The sequence below is a fragment of the Corylus avellana genome, chromosome 10 (genome assembly GCF_965113065.1).
Source record: "Corylus avellana chromosome 10, dhCorAvel1.hap1.2, whole genome shotgun sequence".
Taxonomy (NCBI): Eukaryota; Viridiplantae; Streptophyta; class Magnoliopsida; order Fagales; family Betulaceae; genus Corylus; species Corylus avellana.
The window spans coordinates 21,917,833-21,931,444 of NC_142499.1; the positions used below are offsets into that span (position 1 = coordinate 21,917,833).

The following is a 13,612-nucleotide window of genomic DNA, read 5'->3' on the forward strand; positions in this document are numbered from 1 at the left end:
GAAATTTTCAATACTCTGCATTAAATCTGGATGCCTTGATAGAGATTAGAGAATGATGATCTCACCTAATTTCCTTTTTATATAGGTAAATAAAAGAAAATAAAGATGCCCAAAACAACTAAAATAATTTTTTTTTTTGGGGGGCAGGGTTAAGAGTTTAATTTGATGAGAAGCAGATACAAAAAATTTGCACAATCTAAAAATACAAAGTATATATCATTAAGATCGAGTTTGGAAATTAGCAAAAAAATAAATAGATTCTTGGATTTGGCAAAGCAGCTAGAGCTCATACATCAATACTCTTTTATCCCCTAAAGCTGATTTGGCGTGATCCACCATAACATGAAAATAAGTTTTATCATATTCGTCATACAAAAATCATTAGGCACACAAAATTAATTATCCAAATGGTGAAAGCTACTGTGGGTTCTCTGGAAGGCGGTAGAGGTTCTCTGGACCCACCTCCTATGGTGGAAGAAGAAGTCGTGGAGGAAGAAGCCGACCCACAACCCACACCCTTTGGAGGAAGAAGCACACCCACACATTTGTTGGAAGAAGCCGACCCACACTCAACTCCTTTGGGAAGATACAGTCTGCGAAATACGTTGAGGATTGGATATGGAGAAGGGCGAGGGTCTACACGTAGAGAATACGAAGCCGACCCACACCCACATCTTTTGGACGACATGGCTGCTGACATGGCTGCTCTGGAAGGTAGCGGAGGTGCTCTGGATGAAGACAACCCACACCCTTTGGAAGAAGAAGCCAATTCACACCCACCTCCTTGAGCAATGATCTTAGGTGTGAATCAGCTTCTTCTTCCAAATGGTGTGGGTGTGGGTCATCTTCATCTAGAGCACTTCCGCTGCCTTCCAGAGCAACCATGTCATCAGCCACATCATCCAAAAGATGTGGCTGTGGGTTGGCTTCTTCTCTGTGTGTAGACCCTCGCCCTTTCTCCATATCCAATCCTCAACGTATTTTACAGACTGTATCTTTCCAAAGGAGGTGGGTGTGGGTCAGCTTCTTACTCCAAAGGGTATAGGTGCGGGTGTGGGTCAGCTTCTTCCTCCAAAGGGTGTGGGTGGGGGTCGACTTCTTCCTCCACGGCTTCTTCTTCCACCACAGGAGGTGGGTCCAAAGAACCTCCGCTGCCTTCCAGAGAACCCACGCCACCTTGAAGAGAACCCACTCCTTGCTTTCCTTCTTGCTTGCCTTGCAGTAACATCAGCGTCGACTTTCTCCATTATCGTATGAAAACCCGGAATTGCCTTCTCCAATTTGCTGTAAACTCGGGTGCTAAGGTAGCTGAAAAGATTAAATAACCTCTGCAAGAAAAGAACCCATAGAAGGTTATATAGATTATACAGGCACATGCTTTTTTATTAGCCCCATATCGTTTAGATAGAGCACTCTAAAGGAGAGGATTCAGGCAAATTCAAAACAGTTTAGCAACAAAATGCAAATCTCGAGCAAACTAAAACAACCAATCAAAAACCTGAAGTAGGAAGCACGTCTCACCCTTGACTACGATCAATTTAATTAACTGAAAAACTCCTTTTTTTAAAAAGATTAATGATCAGGAACTTATTTTTAGGCTTTGCTATTTTAAAGTTTAACATAACCATAGAGCTCAGGCAGGCTAAAAGAACTAATCAAAAACCTGAAGTAGGAAGCAAGTCTCACTTTGACGTCCTTATTCCAATGATTGATGTATGGAGGACCTGTTGTGACTGTACCAAGAGGTAAACAATATCACTCTCCACGATATGTTATCTGATCCATTGCTTGTTCTATGCTTAAAACCTCTCATAACCTTAATCCAGGGATGATTTTGGCCAATTGGTATCTGCCAGACATATGCAAACAAAACATCAACTTGATGATTAGCTCTCCACATGCAATTCTATTTCAAATGAACATCCGTGATAAGGAGGAAGCAAATTAACAGCTAGACATGCAATACTATTTCAAATGAACACACGTGATAAGGAGGAACAAAATTAACAGAACACTGATCCTCCACAATTAAAGGCATCCTTTTGATCAAACAACTTATTTCCAATTCTTTTTACTATTTTTCCTCCAATAATTGGCTATAATTATGACTTACATAAATCCCCAATTAAGAAAAGCAATAACCCCTATGGTTCGAGCAGTTTTCTCGGGCTATGCAGAGATTTGGTTACAAGCAGAGCTAGGCTGATGATACACTCTTCATTAAGAATTTCACACAAGGAAAGTTACAATATTGAGGGGGAGTGTTGAAGATGGAAACTTACGATTTGATCCTCCTTGATTTATGTTTATTTTACGTTGATTTGATCAGATTGTAATATTTTATTATTCCTTTCCATATTAGGATTTAGGTCTTTTCTATTTAACCCATGTAGTCGTATGGAACCGACACAATGAAATAAGAATTCTTCTCTTCCTTCCTCAAGTTCTCCTTTCTACAACTACCACACAACAAATTAAAAAACTAAAACAGCAACAAAATCATAAAATTACCCTAGAGGTCTAGGGTGTTATAGATATCATTAGGGAAGCCACAACTTTCTATTTAAAATACTCTTATTTTTTTCTTTTATTATTTAGATATCTTATGCACGATTTTCTTTAAAGCTTTTGCTCTCTAGTTTGGTCTAAAAGGCAAACTTGTACTATGTCATGGTTTTTTAATTGGGTGGTAAAACACATCTATATCAAGTGACAGTTTGCCCTGTTCATGTAATTGGTGAACAAATGCATGAGGAAATGGAGCAGAAGATGAGCAAGCTGGCAATGGAACAGAAGACTTCGAATATGAACAATGCAATAAAAGCTCACATGAACTAGTGACATGCGGGCCTACAACTGAATTTAGTGAGTTCAATTCGACGCCACAGTATTAGAGATATGAAACTCATTCTCAACTTGAATTGGACCTCATCAAGCACTTATGACAACTACATAGCGAGGCAGGAACTTGTGATGAAGAAATGATATGATCATTGTTATTGGAAGGTTTATGTATTTCAATTATTATTGTTATGTTTGTGGCTGTAGCTCTTCAATGTAAACTTTCTTTCTAATAAGTGAAACGCTGTTATCACAAACATTTTTTAATCCTAGCCTACACAACCATTAATAAAGCATTTTTCGTTTTATTGCTTAAGGTGCTAAAAACACAACTACCATTGCTAAATAAACATATATAAGAAATCCAAGAGCAAGCAATTATGAAAAAGAGCAAGCAAAATTCTCTCTCTCTTTTTTGGCTTAGTTTAAAATGAAACAGATGGCTATTCCATTAGAGTACATTCCCCACATAATCCCTTCACTTCCATGCAAAACCTCCAGAACAAATTTTATAAAAATATAAAAGAAGAAGTCAGAGAGAAATCTCCATCTTAAGAATGTAAGATACTCCCAAAAGCCTAGTAGTCAATAAAACATACCTCCTTCAAATGCTGCCAAATCTGTTGGATTGTGGTCTTTTGTAAATCCTGTAGGCTGTAATAACCTATTGACTTTGATCTCCATGAGTATCTTGCAAATTTCATATCAAGGTTGCACTTACCTTGATGATCATACAGACCCGCCGCCTCAATGGCCTGTGTAGCAAAATAGTATTATACATCAATATCGTTTTGACAACAAGTGTTCCTAGCATGCACATCAAAAAGATGGCCAAAATACTAGAATTTGATCACCGAATCTCTAGAATCTTACTTTTTCAAAACCTTGCTGAATATACATCTTCAAAAAACCTACAACCAATTCAACAATATAACATTTCTTCCAATTTTTCTGAATTTTACTCTCTTTCTATCCAGAAGTACCCAAATAAAATGCTCCATGCGAATATAACTAGAATTCATCTCAAATTAACATACGTAGGAAATTGTCCACAAATATCCCATGAAGACAACAAAACTACTTATGGCTGCCCATTTACCAAATATCCCCCCATTAACTTACTTAAGGCTACCCATTTTCGAAAACCAATCATTTCAATACCACAGATGCATAAACACAGACCAGCACCGACAAAAGTATACCCTTTTGTTTGGTTGCAGAGAAAAACATGGAAAAGAAAAAGGAAATGCAAAATTCAACAAAATTGTCTTATTATGATCATTTTAGCGGGGCTTTTGTTTTCTCAAGCCCCACGTGCTGACAAGTGATAGCTAAACATTCAAAATTTCATCCAAATTCCTGTCCTGCATTTTCCCAGCAAAGAAACAGAATCCCAGGATTTCTTTAAACTGAACACTCATAACCCAACTGTAATTCACTAAACAAACAATATTGCTAATCAAAATCAGTAACTACCCTGAACCCAGAAATGAAAAGACATAACCATTACCAATACAGAGTAAATGTATTGTACCAAACATTCATAGCATAAGACTAACCACTTCAAGAGAGAGGGAGATTTTAGATGAAAAGCAAAGGATTTTATTCGCAAAGCAAAATTGGATAAAAAGCCCTAGACTTTGCAGACGATGCCCCACGCCGAGGTGTTTTTGTCTTGTTCCCACAGTAGCTCGGAGCTTGATGTGCAGAGCAGCAACGCAGTGTCAACCAAACTTAGATCCCACCCAATCACCAAAACTACAAACCAAACAAAAATCAACACCAAATCGCAGAGACAGAAACAACTAAACCCATAAACGCGCATAAAAAGGAACACAAACAGAAATCTATAGAACCAAACAGACCTGGCACGAAGAGGGAAAGAATGAGAGCGCCAAACTGACCTGGAATTAAAAATGTAAAGAAAAGAAATGGCGAGGTGAACTTGCTGACAATAGGCACATTTACTGGCACTACTGAACTTGCTGCAGGGGGATTTAGAGTTCACTCGCTAACATTTTGGCCAGAAATGTGTTTTGCCGAGCTTACTATGAATGCTCTTAGCTTAGGATCCGAACGTGGATGATGGAGCGAACGCAGGCGTAATTTTTTTATATTTAAATATTAATTATTTTATATTTATTTTAACATTTATATTATATATATATTTATTTAAAAATCATTATTCTTACTTTTTATGATGCATAATTACCAATCAAGTTTTTCAACAACGCATTTTCAATTGATAATATGGATATTTCATTTAATTTTTCTTGTGATATTCGCCATCTTAAGTAAGATTTTATCAAAGATATTTCATTTAATTTTTCTTGTGATATTCACCATCTTAAGTAAGATTTTATCAAAGATATTTCATTTAATTTTTCTTGTGATATTCACCATCTTAAGTAAGATTTTATCAAAGATATTTCATTTAATTTTTCTTGTGATATTCACCATCTTAGGTAGGATTTTATTCTTTTTCAAAAAAAAAAAAAGGTAGGATTTTATTAAATTTAATTTGAAAAAAATTATTTCTTCATAAGCCACCATAACATAAGTGATACATTTAAAAAAGAATTAAATATTTTTATATAATTCAATATACCAAATACCAATCATAGCACTTTCTTTTATTTGTAAAATTTCATTATTTTTTTATTTTTTTTTTGTTACTTATTAGATGTAGAATGACTTATCATTGGATTCAAGAACATGAAAAATAAGACTTAAAGGGAAAAGAAAAAAAAAAAAAAAGTGTTGAGAAAAATGAAAAGCTAGAAAGTGCAATTTATAGTGTAATAGGATGTGGAAAAAAAATAATAATAAAATTGGATGTTGAAAAGCCACTGGCATTGTAATTTCAGCTGTTATACACAATGTAAACAATTAGAGTTTTATACACTTCGAAAACTTTTCACTTCTTAAAATTTTATGGATGTTGAGACTTTCCATGAATATGAATAATTAATTTCAATCCATAATTACTATTACCATAATTATGGGCCTTAATTAGATACAATTTATTAACTTTTACCATATTAGAACTTTAAATATTTTTTTTAGGAAAATCCTTTATTGGACAATTATTAATTGGGGCCTTAATTAGACACTATTAATTATTAACGTTTTACCATATTAGAGCCTTAAAATATTTTTTTAGAAAGAAATTATACTTTACAATTATTAATTTGGGCCTTAATTAGATACTATTTATTAATTTTTTTTTATCATATTAAAGCCTTAAAAAAAATTAGAAAAAATATTTATTGTATAATTATTAGCTGGAGGCGGCCATTATTTTTCTATAAAATTTTAATTCCAGGTCTGTTTCGCGCTCTTATTTTGTACCTCTTCGTGCCAGGTCAGTTTGGTTCTATAAATTTCTATTTGTGTTCCTTTTTATCCGCGTTAATGGGTTTATCTGTTTCTATTTCTGCGATTTGGTGTTTGATTTGTGTTTTGTTTTTAGTTTTGGTTGATTGGGTGAGAGCTGGTGCTTATAGATCTAAGTTTGGTTGACACTGCGTTGCTGCTCTGCACGTCAAGCTCCGAGCTACGGGTGGGAACAAGACAAAAACGCCTGGTTCGGGGGTCCAATCTGCAAAATCTAGGGCTTTTCATCCGAATCATTTGAGGTTTTCTTTTTATCCAATTTTGCTTTGCGAATAAAATGTTTTGCTTTTCATCTAAAATCTCTCTCTCTCTCTGAGCATTTTATTAGGGTAGAGAGTAAAATTCAGGAAGATTGGAATACATGTTATATTGTTGAATTGTTTATAGGTTTTTTGAAGATGTATATTCAGTACGGTTTTGAAAAAGAAGATACCAGAGATTCATTGATCCAATTATAGTATTGTGGCCATCTCTTTGATGCGCACGCTAGGAACATTTGTTGTTGTCAAAAGGATATTGATGTATAATACTATTTTGCTACACAGGCCATTGAAGTGGCGGGTTTGTATGATCATCAAGGTAAGTGCAACCTCGATCTGGAATTTACAAGATACTCATGGAGATTCAAATTCAATAGATTATTTCAGGGTTTACAAAAGCCCACGATCCAACAGATTCGGCAGCATTTGAAAGAGGTATGTTTTTGTCAACTATTAATACTTGACTTTTGGAGTATTTTACATTCTTAAGATGGAGATTTCTCTCTGTCTTCTTCTTTTTTATTTTTATAAAAAAATTTTTGGAGGTTTTGCGTGGAATCGAAGGGATTATGTACTCTAAATGGAATGAGTATTTGTGTCTCTAATATAGTGATGTGTCGAATGAACTCGCTAAATTCCGTTGTAGGCACTGATTTCACTGGTTCATGTGATCTTTTATTGGGTTGTTCATATTAGAAGTCTTCAGCTCCATTGTCAACCCGCCTACTCCATTTCCTCGTTCATTTGTTCATCAATTACTTGAACGGAGCAAACTGTGACATAGTACAAGTCTACCTTTTAGACTAAACTAGAGAGCAAAAGCTTTAAAGAAAATTGTACTTAAGAAATCTGAATAAAAAAAAAAAAAAAAAAAAAGAAGAGAGTATTTTGAATAGGTGGTAGTTGCTATCCTAATGATATATGTAACACCTAGACCCCTAGGGTAATTTTATGATGTTGTGGCTATTTTAGTTTTTAATTTGTTGTGTGGTAGTTGTTTGCACAAAGTTTCATGAGCTCAAATAAAGGAAAGAAGATAAATCTCACTTGGAGTGAAATCCTAGGTGCCTACTATGTGTAACTTACTACTAGTAGTAGCAATCGTACGAAAATTATTTTTTGCAAACACAATAGTAGCATGGCGCATTTCTTCACCACATTTATTGTTTTTCTTTTTAATTTTTGAGAAACTTTACAAGGATGCCTGAACTACCATGCGATTTGAAAAGACCCTCCCAAATTTTAAAATCTCTCAATTTCACTCCCAAAACTTTCAATTTGATGCAATCTACCCCCCCGTCAGTTTTTGGACATTAAAAGTGATTAAATGACCTTTATACCCCTGAAATTTTTAAAAATTTCAAATTTACCCTTAATTTCAAATTGAAAATTTAAAAAGACAAAAATTGAAGGGTAACTTGGTTCTTTTAGTGGTTTCCGTTAGGGTTTAAGAGCAAAAATTGACTGGGGGTCACTTGCATCACATTGAAAGTTCAAAGGTTGAAATTGAGAATTTTTTAAATTTGGGGGGCCTTCTCAAAGCGCGTGTGGTTGTTCAAGAATGAATTTATCCCTTTTTATTTTATTGGTTACTACATGAGCATGATCAATTTCCAATGATTTATCTAGATGATATATTTTCTTGCTTTATCTACATGAGCATCATCAATTTCCAATGCTTTATCTAGATTGTATATTTTATGATTAGAGTTTTCGTTGGCATCATATCTAATTTCACCTCCTTTTGTTATCTGTAAAGAAATGCGTTAATTTAAATGAAAATAATAGTAGTGATGTTGATGCTATCAATGAGCTCTAGATCAAATGGCCCCTTTTGGTCAATAAGAACATGATGGAAGGTTAAGTTGTGAGTTTGAAACTCATTGGATGTGTTTGCGACTTACTACTAAAAAACATGCTAATGAATTTTTGATGATATAATAACAATAAATTATGAAAGAGATAGTTGCTTTTGTTTTACATTTTTTTAATCCTTACAAGTAGTTATGTATCATTTTATTTATCTTAGTGAAACAGGAAAATTTTATGATCATGGATCTGTCTCAATCTTCTTCTCTGTCTCAATCTAAAGGAAGATTTGTAGAGAATAGCGACAAAATCAGCAATCTTCCGACCCATATTGCTCATCACATCCTTTCATTTCTTATGATGGAAGATATTGCACGATTGAGCATGGTGTCAAAGTGGTGGCAAGAATTATGCAGATCTATTTCGTCCTTGACTGTTGATGGCATGCGATATCGAGGCAAGGATTATAAACTGATTCGCTTCAAGAATTTTCTTGAGAGGTTGATGTTTCGACGCAATGGAATGAAGATGGTGCAATTTTGCGTTCGGTGGACTTTTCTTAAATGGCATCTTGATGAATATCGTTTTTTGACATGGCTACATGATGCAGTAAGGTGCAATGTTGAAGTGCTTTATCTTGACCTCTGTATATTTCTTCCAGGAGCTTTAAAAATTCCACTTTGTGTTTTGCATTGTGAATCGTTGAGGTTTCTAACAGTGAGTTTGTATGGTGGGGTTCTCCAACTGCCGTCGTCAAGTGGGTTCACGAAGCTTCAATCGTTATCGTTAACACGTGTTCGAGTTCTTGACGACCTTTTTGTGGAACAAGTCTTGTCTTCCTGCAATTCCCTTGATAAGTTATGCCTTGATGGCGTTAATGGGATTAATAACATTAACATCCGGTCATCATCTCTAAAATATCTAGAAATTAGGAGTTATGAACATGATGGCCTCTTTCATCTTAATGTCTTTGGGGAGTGGCTTGAGGAGTTGATAATACATTGGAAATTTACTCCCTCTGGTGGTAGATCACTAAAAATGGCTACTCCCCATCTAAAATGTTTTACATGGGGCGGATTTCCCCCAGATAACTATTTTTTTGGGAACTTAAAGTGTTTACGTTCTTGTGCATTAAGTCTTGAACAACTTTCTAGCTCATGGAGGCCCCCGTACTTGGAGGAGTTTTTCCACATTTTAGAACATATCGAAGAACTAATGATACATGCACAGTGTCTTAAGGTAAACAACCCCATCATTTCTAACTCAGTAGCTTTAATCGTTTTTTATTTGTTATAGTACCTTTTTATTTGTTTTTTGCTTTGAAAAAGCAATACAAAAGCAGCTATAAGAATTTTGAACTCCTTTAATGTATAAATGCAATTTTGATTTCTTGTATTTGATTAGTTTGCCATGCAATTTGATGATGTGGAACTCGTAGCACACATCTGCAAGAAAAAGCCTATTGTGGTTAGGCCTTATAAAAAATGGTCTATTCTTTTTAAAAGATGGAAGTTACTAGTTGTACGAATTTTATTCTTTACTTATCAAAAAAAAAGATGGAAGTTACTATGATGGTGGTAAATCTGTCGGACATTGTATTAAAAGTTCCACTGTATTAAAAAGTTCATTTTAGGAACTTTTGTTATCTTGCAATCAAAAGCTGTCGGACATTTTGGTAAATCTGAATCTTGTTGTGTAAAGATAAAGATTGTCTTCAAGAATACTTTTGGCACCATTGAACTTGGATTTTGTATTTATTTGTTTATCTCTGGGCTTATACAAAATAACAAGATGTGAAATTATTACTCACTATCATGTTTTATTCAATTTAGGTGAAGGTTAGATAAACTTGTTGCTTGAGTTGGCAAGATATCTACATGTAAATTTGGTGTTCTTGAGAAATTATGAGGATATGAAAACAGTAGAATACCATTCAGCGATAGAGGAAAAAAATAAAATGGGAATGCTTAATATTCGTGTTTATTGGTTGGGTAGAAATTATTGAGCCAGCAGTTTTATTAAAATAAATTTTGCGTTCATGTTCATGCCCAGTTCAGTAATGTTTTCATGCTTAACAACTAATAAATGTTTTTAGTTTAATTTTCTTTTCTTAACCAAGCATTAGAAAAAAAATTAGGTGAAATAGATTTTTCGCAAGTATCTTATTTACGTTTTAATTTATTCATTTTCCATTATATGTTGGAATGAATATATCAAATAATATACTTTCAGCATTCAATTTTCTTAGTCCAAATCTATTATGAGAAACTGTCTGATTTATTTGATTATGCTTCATTATTCTTGTTTCGATGCAAGGAAATTTGTTCAAATCTCATTCTAATAATTGACATTGGTATTGTTGCAGGCATTATTTAAGGCAGGCATGCTGCCGATTCCTTTGAAGCATTTACATACTTTGTGTATAAACCTTAGCTCTTCAGATAGTGTGGATGGCGATGTATATAAAGCAATTGCCTTACTTATGAAAGGAGTGGCTAATGTACTAGGCTTGTTCATAGATGTGAAGCCTAGTCCAAAGAAAAGGTGCCTCAATCTCTCTCTCTCTCTCTCTCTCATGCACATGACCACATGGATGCATACACTTAAATATAGTTTGTAATTCTTGCTAATCAATTCATTGAAATTTCATCCGGAAAAAATGGAAGAATTTAATTCTCCAAAATATTCATGAATAAAGTCATTTGGGTACCATTCAAAGGAGTGTTTCCTCAATAAGGAGGAGCTACTTTTCCATATTCCATAGTTAATGGTTTCAATAAATCCTCTAAAAAAGTTAGTCTTGGACCAGATTTATTATCAAAGATAAAAAAAAGATTAATAGTAAGATGCAGTCAAAACTAGTGTTTTAAGATCTAAAATGATATTGGTTGAGGGTTTCATTATCTAGAAATAGTAATTCTATACTACAAACTTTTTTCTCTCAAAGTTGATGTTTCGTGGTCTTCCCAACAAATAAAATCTTATTTCCATGCATCACATGCTATGGGGGACCACGCCAAATCAGCTTTAGGGAATAAAAGGATAATATATAACATTACTTATCTTGAATATATTGTGGGTTATAATAATGTCATTTGTATTGTAGTGTGAAATAAGTGTTCAATTATTTACTGGGGGTTTTAGCTTTGTGAAATAAGTGTTCAATTATTTGTTAAGGGAGGCTAGAGCTTTGGTAAAAGTAGGATTCTAAACTTAGTGGATGTGGCAGTGAATTAGATTTATTTGTCCGATCTTTTTCTAAAGGAACCAAATGGAAAATAGAGAAGCAAAAGGTAAAGCATTAGAGGTTAGGTCACGTTTGTTAGACTATAATTAGTTTAGAAATGGAATAATCGTAACCACAAGGTGTTGGCTCAAGTGGTTAGGGCCTTTGTCTTGTTGGCTTTTTCATCAAGTCTAAGGTTAGAATCTCATTAGGTGCAAGCAATTCTTGGGGTTAGCCAATAATTAGTTTAATTTTCTTTTCTTAACCAAGCATTAGAAAAAAAAATTAGATGAAATAGATTTTTCGCAAGTATCTTATGTACGTTTTAATTCATCCTTGTGACATTATATGTTGGAATGAATGTATCAAATAATGTACTTCCAGCATTCAATTTTCTCGGTCAAAATCTATTATGCGAAATTGTCTTATTTATTTGATTATGTAAATCTATTATCTTCATTATTCTTGTTTCGTTGCAAGGAAATTTGTTAAAATATCATTCTAATAATGGACGTTTGGAATGTTGCAGGCGTAATTTAAGGCAGGCGTGATGTCGATTCCTTTGATTCTTTGAAGTATTTACATACTTTGCATATTCTGAGCTCCGATTGAAGCAAATTTGTTTGTGTTGGAAATTTGACTCAAATATTTCATGAAAATTTTCCAATTTTAATGTTTACCGTTTAATAAGGGGCCATGAATAGAAGTCAGAAAATCTGCACGTTTTTTGGGAACTGACTTTATGATTTTAGGGCTACTTACTCAAGTTCATTTAAGGGCCTTTAGAGATCAAATTTTGTAGGGATTTGAGGCAATATTTTCTAAGGAAAAAAAAAGGCCGTTCTTTCATTTGTTAAGGGTATTTGTTGTAAATCACAATCATTAATCAACAACAATTGAAGTCTATCAGAATTTCCAATAAAAGAGATTAAGTATAATAATTATTTCAGACTTTTTGGGAGGACTATTGCAGTAGAAGTCAAAGTCACATGATATTAATGGATTGGTTCGACATTGTATACCATTAATTAATTAAAAAATAGGTTGATTAGCAGAAAATATTTGAAATAAGGGGTAACTTCACTTTACCCTAGAAATGACATGTCTTTTGCAAACACTCCTCTAATATTTAAAAACTCTTACTTGGTATATCAAACTTTTGTTTTATTCCAAATACTATCTTTCCGTTAGGTATTGGAGTTAAATCAAACGGTAAAATGAGTAAAAAGGCCTTTATACCCCTAACATTTTTAAAAATCTAAAAATTATTATTATCATATATATATTAAAAAAAAGAAAAATATATTATAAGTTCTTAGGTCAACGCGCCAAAATTAAAAACTCCTTAGGTGTTTTTTTTCGAAAATTAACTCCCTGGGTCAATTGAAACTACAATAACTCCCTACCATCAAAATTTTTTAATAGCCATTAAGGTCACTCAAAACTCTTCGTTTTACCTGATTAAAATATTAATTTTTTTATTAATTTAATTTAAAAAAATTAATCTAAAAATTAAAAAAAAAAAAAAAAAAAATGAAGGGTGGCCAGTAGTGTCGCTGCCACCCTTGGCCACCCCGTAACCCCTATGGGGTGGCCGTAAGCCATCCAGGGGTAAGTGAAATAACCCCTTGAAATAAAGAAAAAAAAAAAAACCTAAGGACCTAATTTTTAAAATTGAAAAATTAGAGACAAAATTAAAATGACCCGAAAACTTATTAATGACTAAATTTGATTTTTTGCTACATTATATTTTTATCATTAAAAATAAAAACTCAAAAATTTTAAGAAAAAAAAAAAACCCCGCCCAGCCGCTCAATCAATTTGAGCCTTTCAAAATGTGTTCCCTCCCTGTCCCTCTCTCTCACTTTCACTTTCACCTTCGCCTTCCACTCTTACCTCGCAGTGAAGACCGAAGCCCACGACCGTTGTCTAGCGTTTCTCTAGGCGCACTCGTCACCGGCGCCACCTTAATTTGAATTTTGTTTGGTTTGTAGTTTTGGTGATTGGGTGGGATCTGGTGCTTCCAGATCTAAGTTTGGTTGACACTGCGTTGCTGCTATTCACATCAAGCTCCGAGCTA

At 33.9% G+C, this 13,612-nt stretch overlaps 1 protein-coding gene and 1 long non-coding RNA gene across 6 annotated transcripts; one reads left to right on the forward strand and one right to left on the reverse strand.

Annotated features, from left to right (window-relative positions):
* Positions 1-237: 237 nt before the first annotated feature.
* Positions 238-4,875, reverse strand: LOC148583515 (uncharacterized). Of its 4 annotated transcripts, none has more exons than XR_015909348.1 (4): positions 4,707-4,759; positions 3,441-4,599; positions 1,687-1,849; positions 238-1,328 (listed from the first exon to the last, which is right to left on the reverse strand). It is a non-coding gene; the product is annotated as an uncharacterized LOC148583515 (long non-coding RNA). The 4 variants fall into 4 exon arrangements; XR_015909350.1 differs by having other exon boundaries at positions 1,664-1,849; XR_015909349.1 differs by having other exon boundaries at positions 238-1,849; positions 4,746-4,875.
* A 1,967-nt stretch (positions 4,876-6,842) lies between these two features.
* On the forward strand, positions 6,843-12,387 carry LOC132161805 (putative F-box/FBD/LRR-repeat protein At4g03220). Of its 2 annotated transcripts, none has more exons than XM_088511276.1 (4): positions 6,843-6,932; positions 8,527-9,545; positions 10,672-10,850; positions 12,062-12,387. In XM_088511276.1, exons 2-4 carry the CDS (start codon positions 8,544-8,546, stop codon positions 12,081-12,083), a joined length of 1,203 nt encoding a protein of 400 aa, XP_088367402.1. In that variant the 5' UTR covers positions 6,843-6,932; positions 8,527-8,543; the 3' UTR covers positions 12,084-12,387. The 2 variants fall into 2 exon arrangements, with proteins under 2 accessions (XP_088367402.1, XP_088367403.1); XM_088511277.1 differs by having other exon boundaries at positions 6,861-6,932; positions 8,535-9,545.
* The last annotated feature ends 1,225 nt before the right edge of the window (positions 12,388-13,612 follow it).

Excerpts from the sequence above, each read along its gene's own strand:
- LOC132161805 (XM_088511276.1), top strand. The coding sequence starts at position 8,544 with ATGATCATGGATCTGTCTCAATCTTCTTCTCTGTCTCAATCTAAAGGA. Across the intron at positions 9,546-10,671 it reads TACATGCACAGTGTCTTAAG|GCATTATTTAAGGCAGGCAT; the intron begins GTAAACAACCCC and ends GTATTGTTGCAG. Across the intron at positions 10,851-12,061 it reads AAGCCTAGTCCAAAGAAAAG|GCGTAATTTAAGGCAGGCGT; the intron begins GTGCCTCAATCT and ends GGAATGTTGCAG.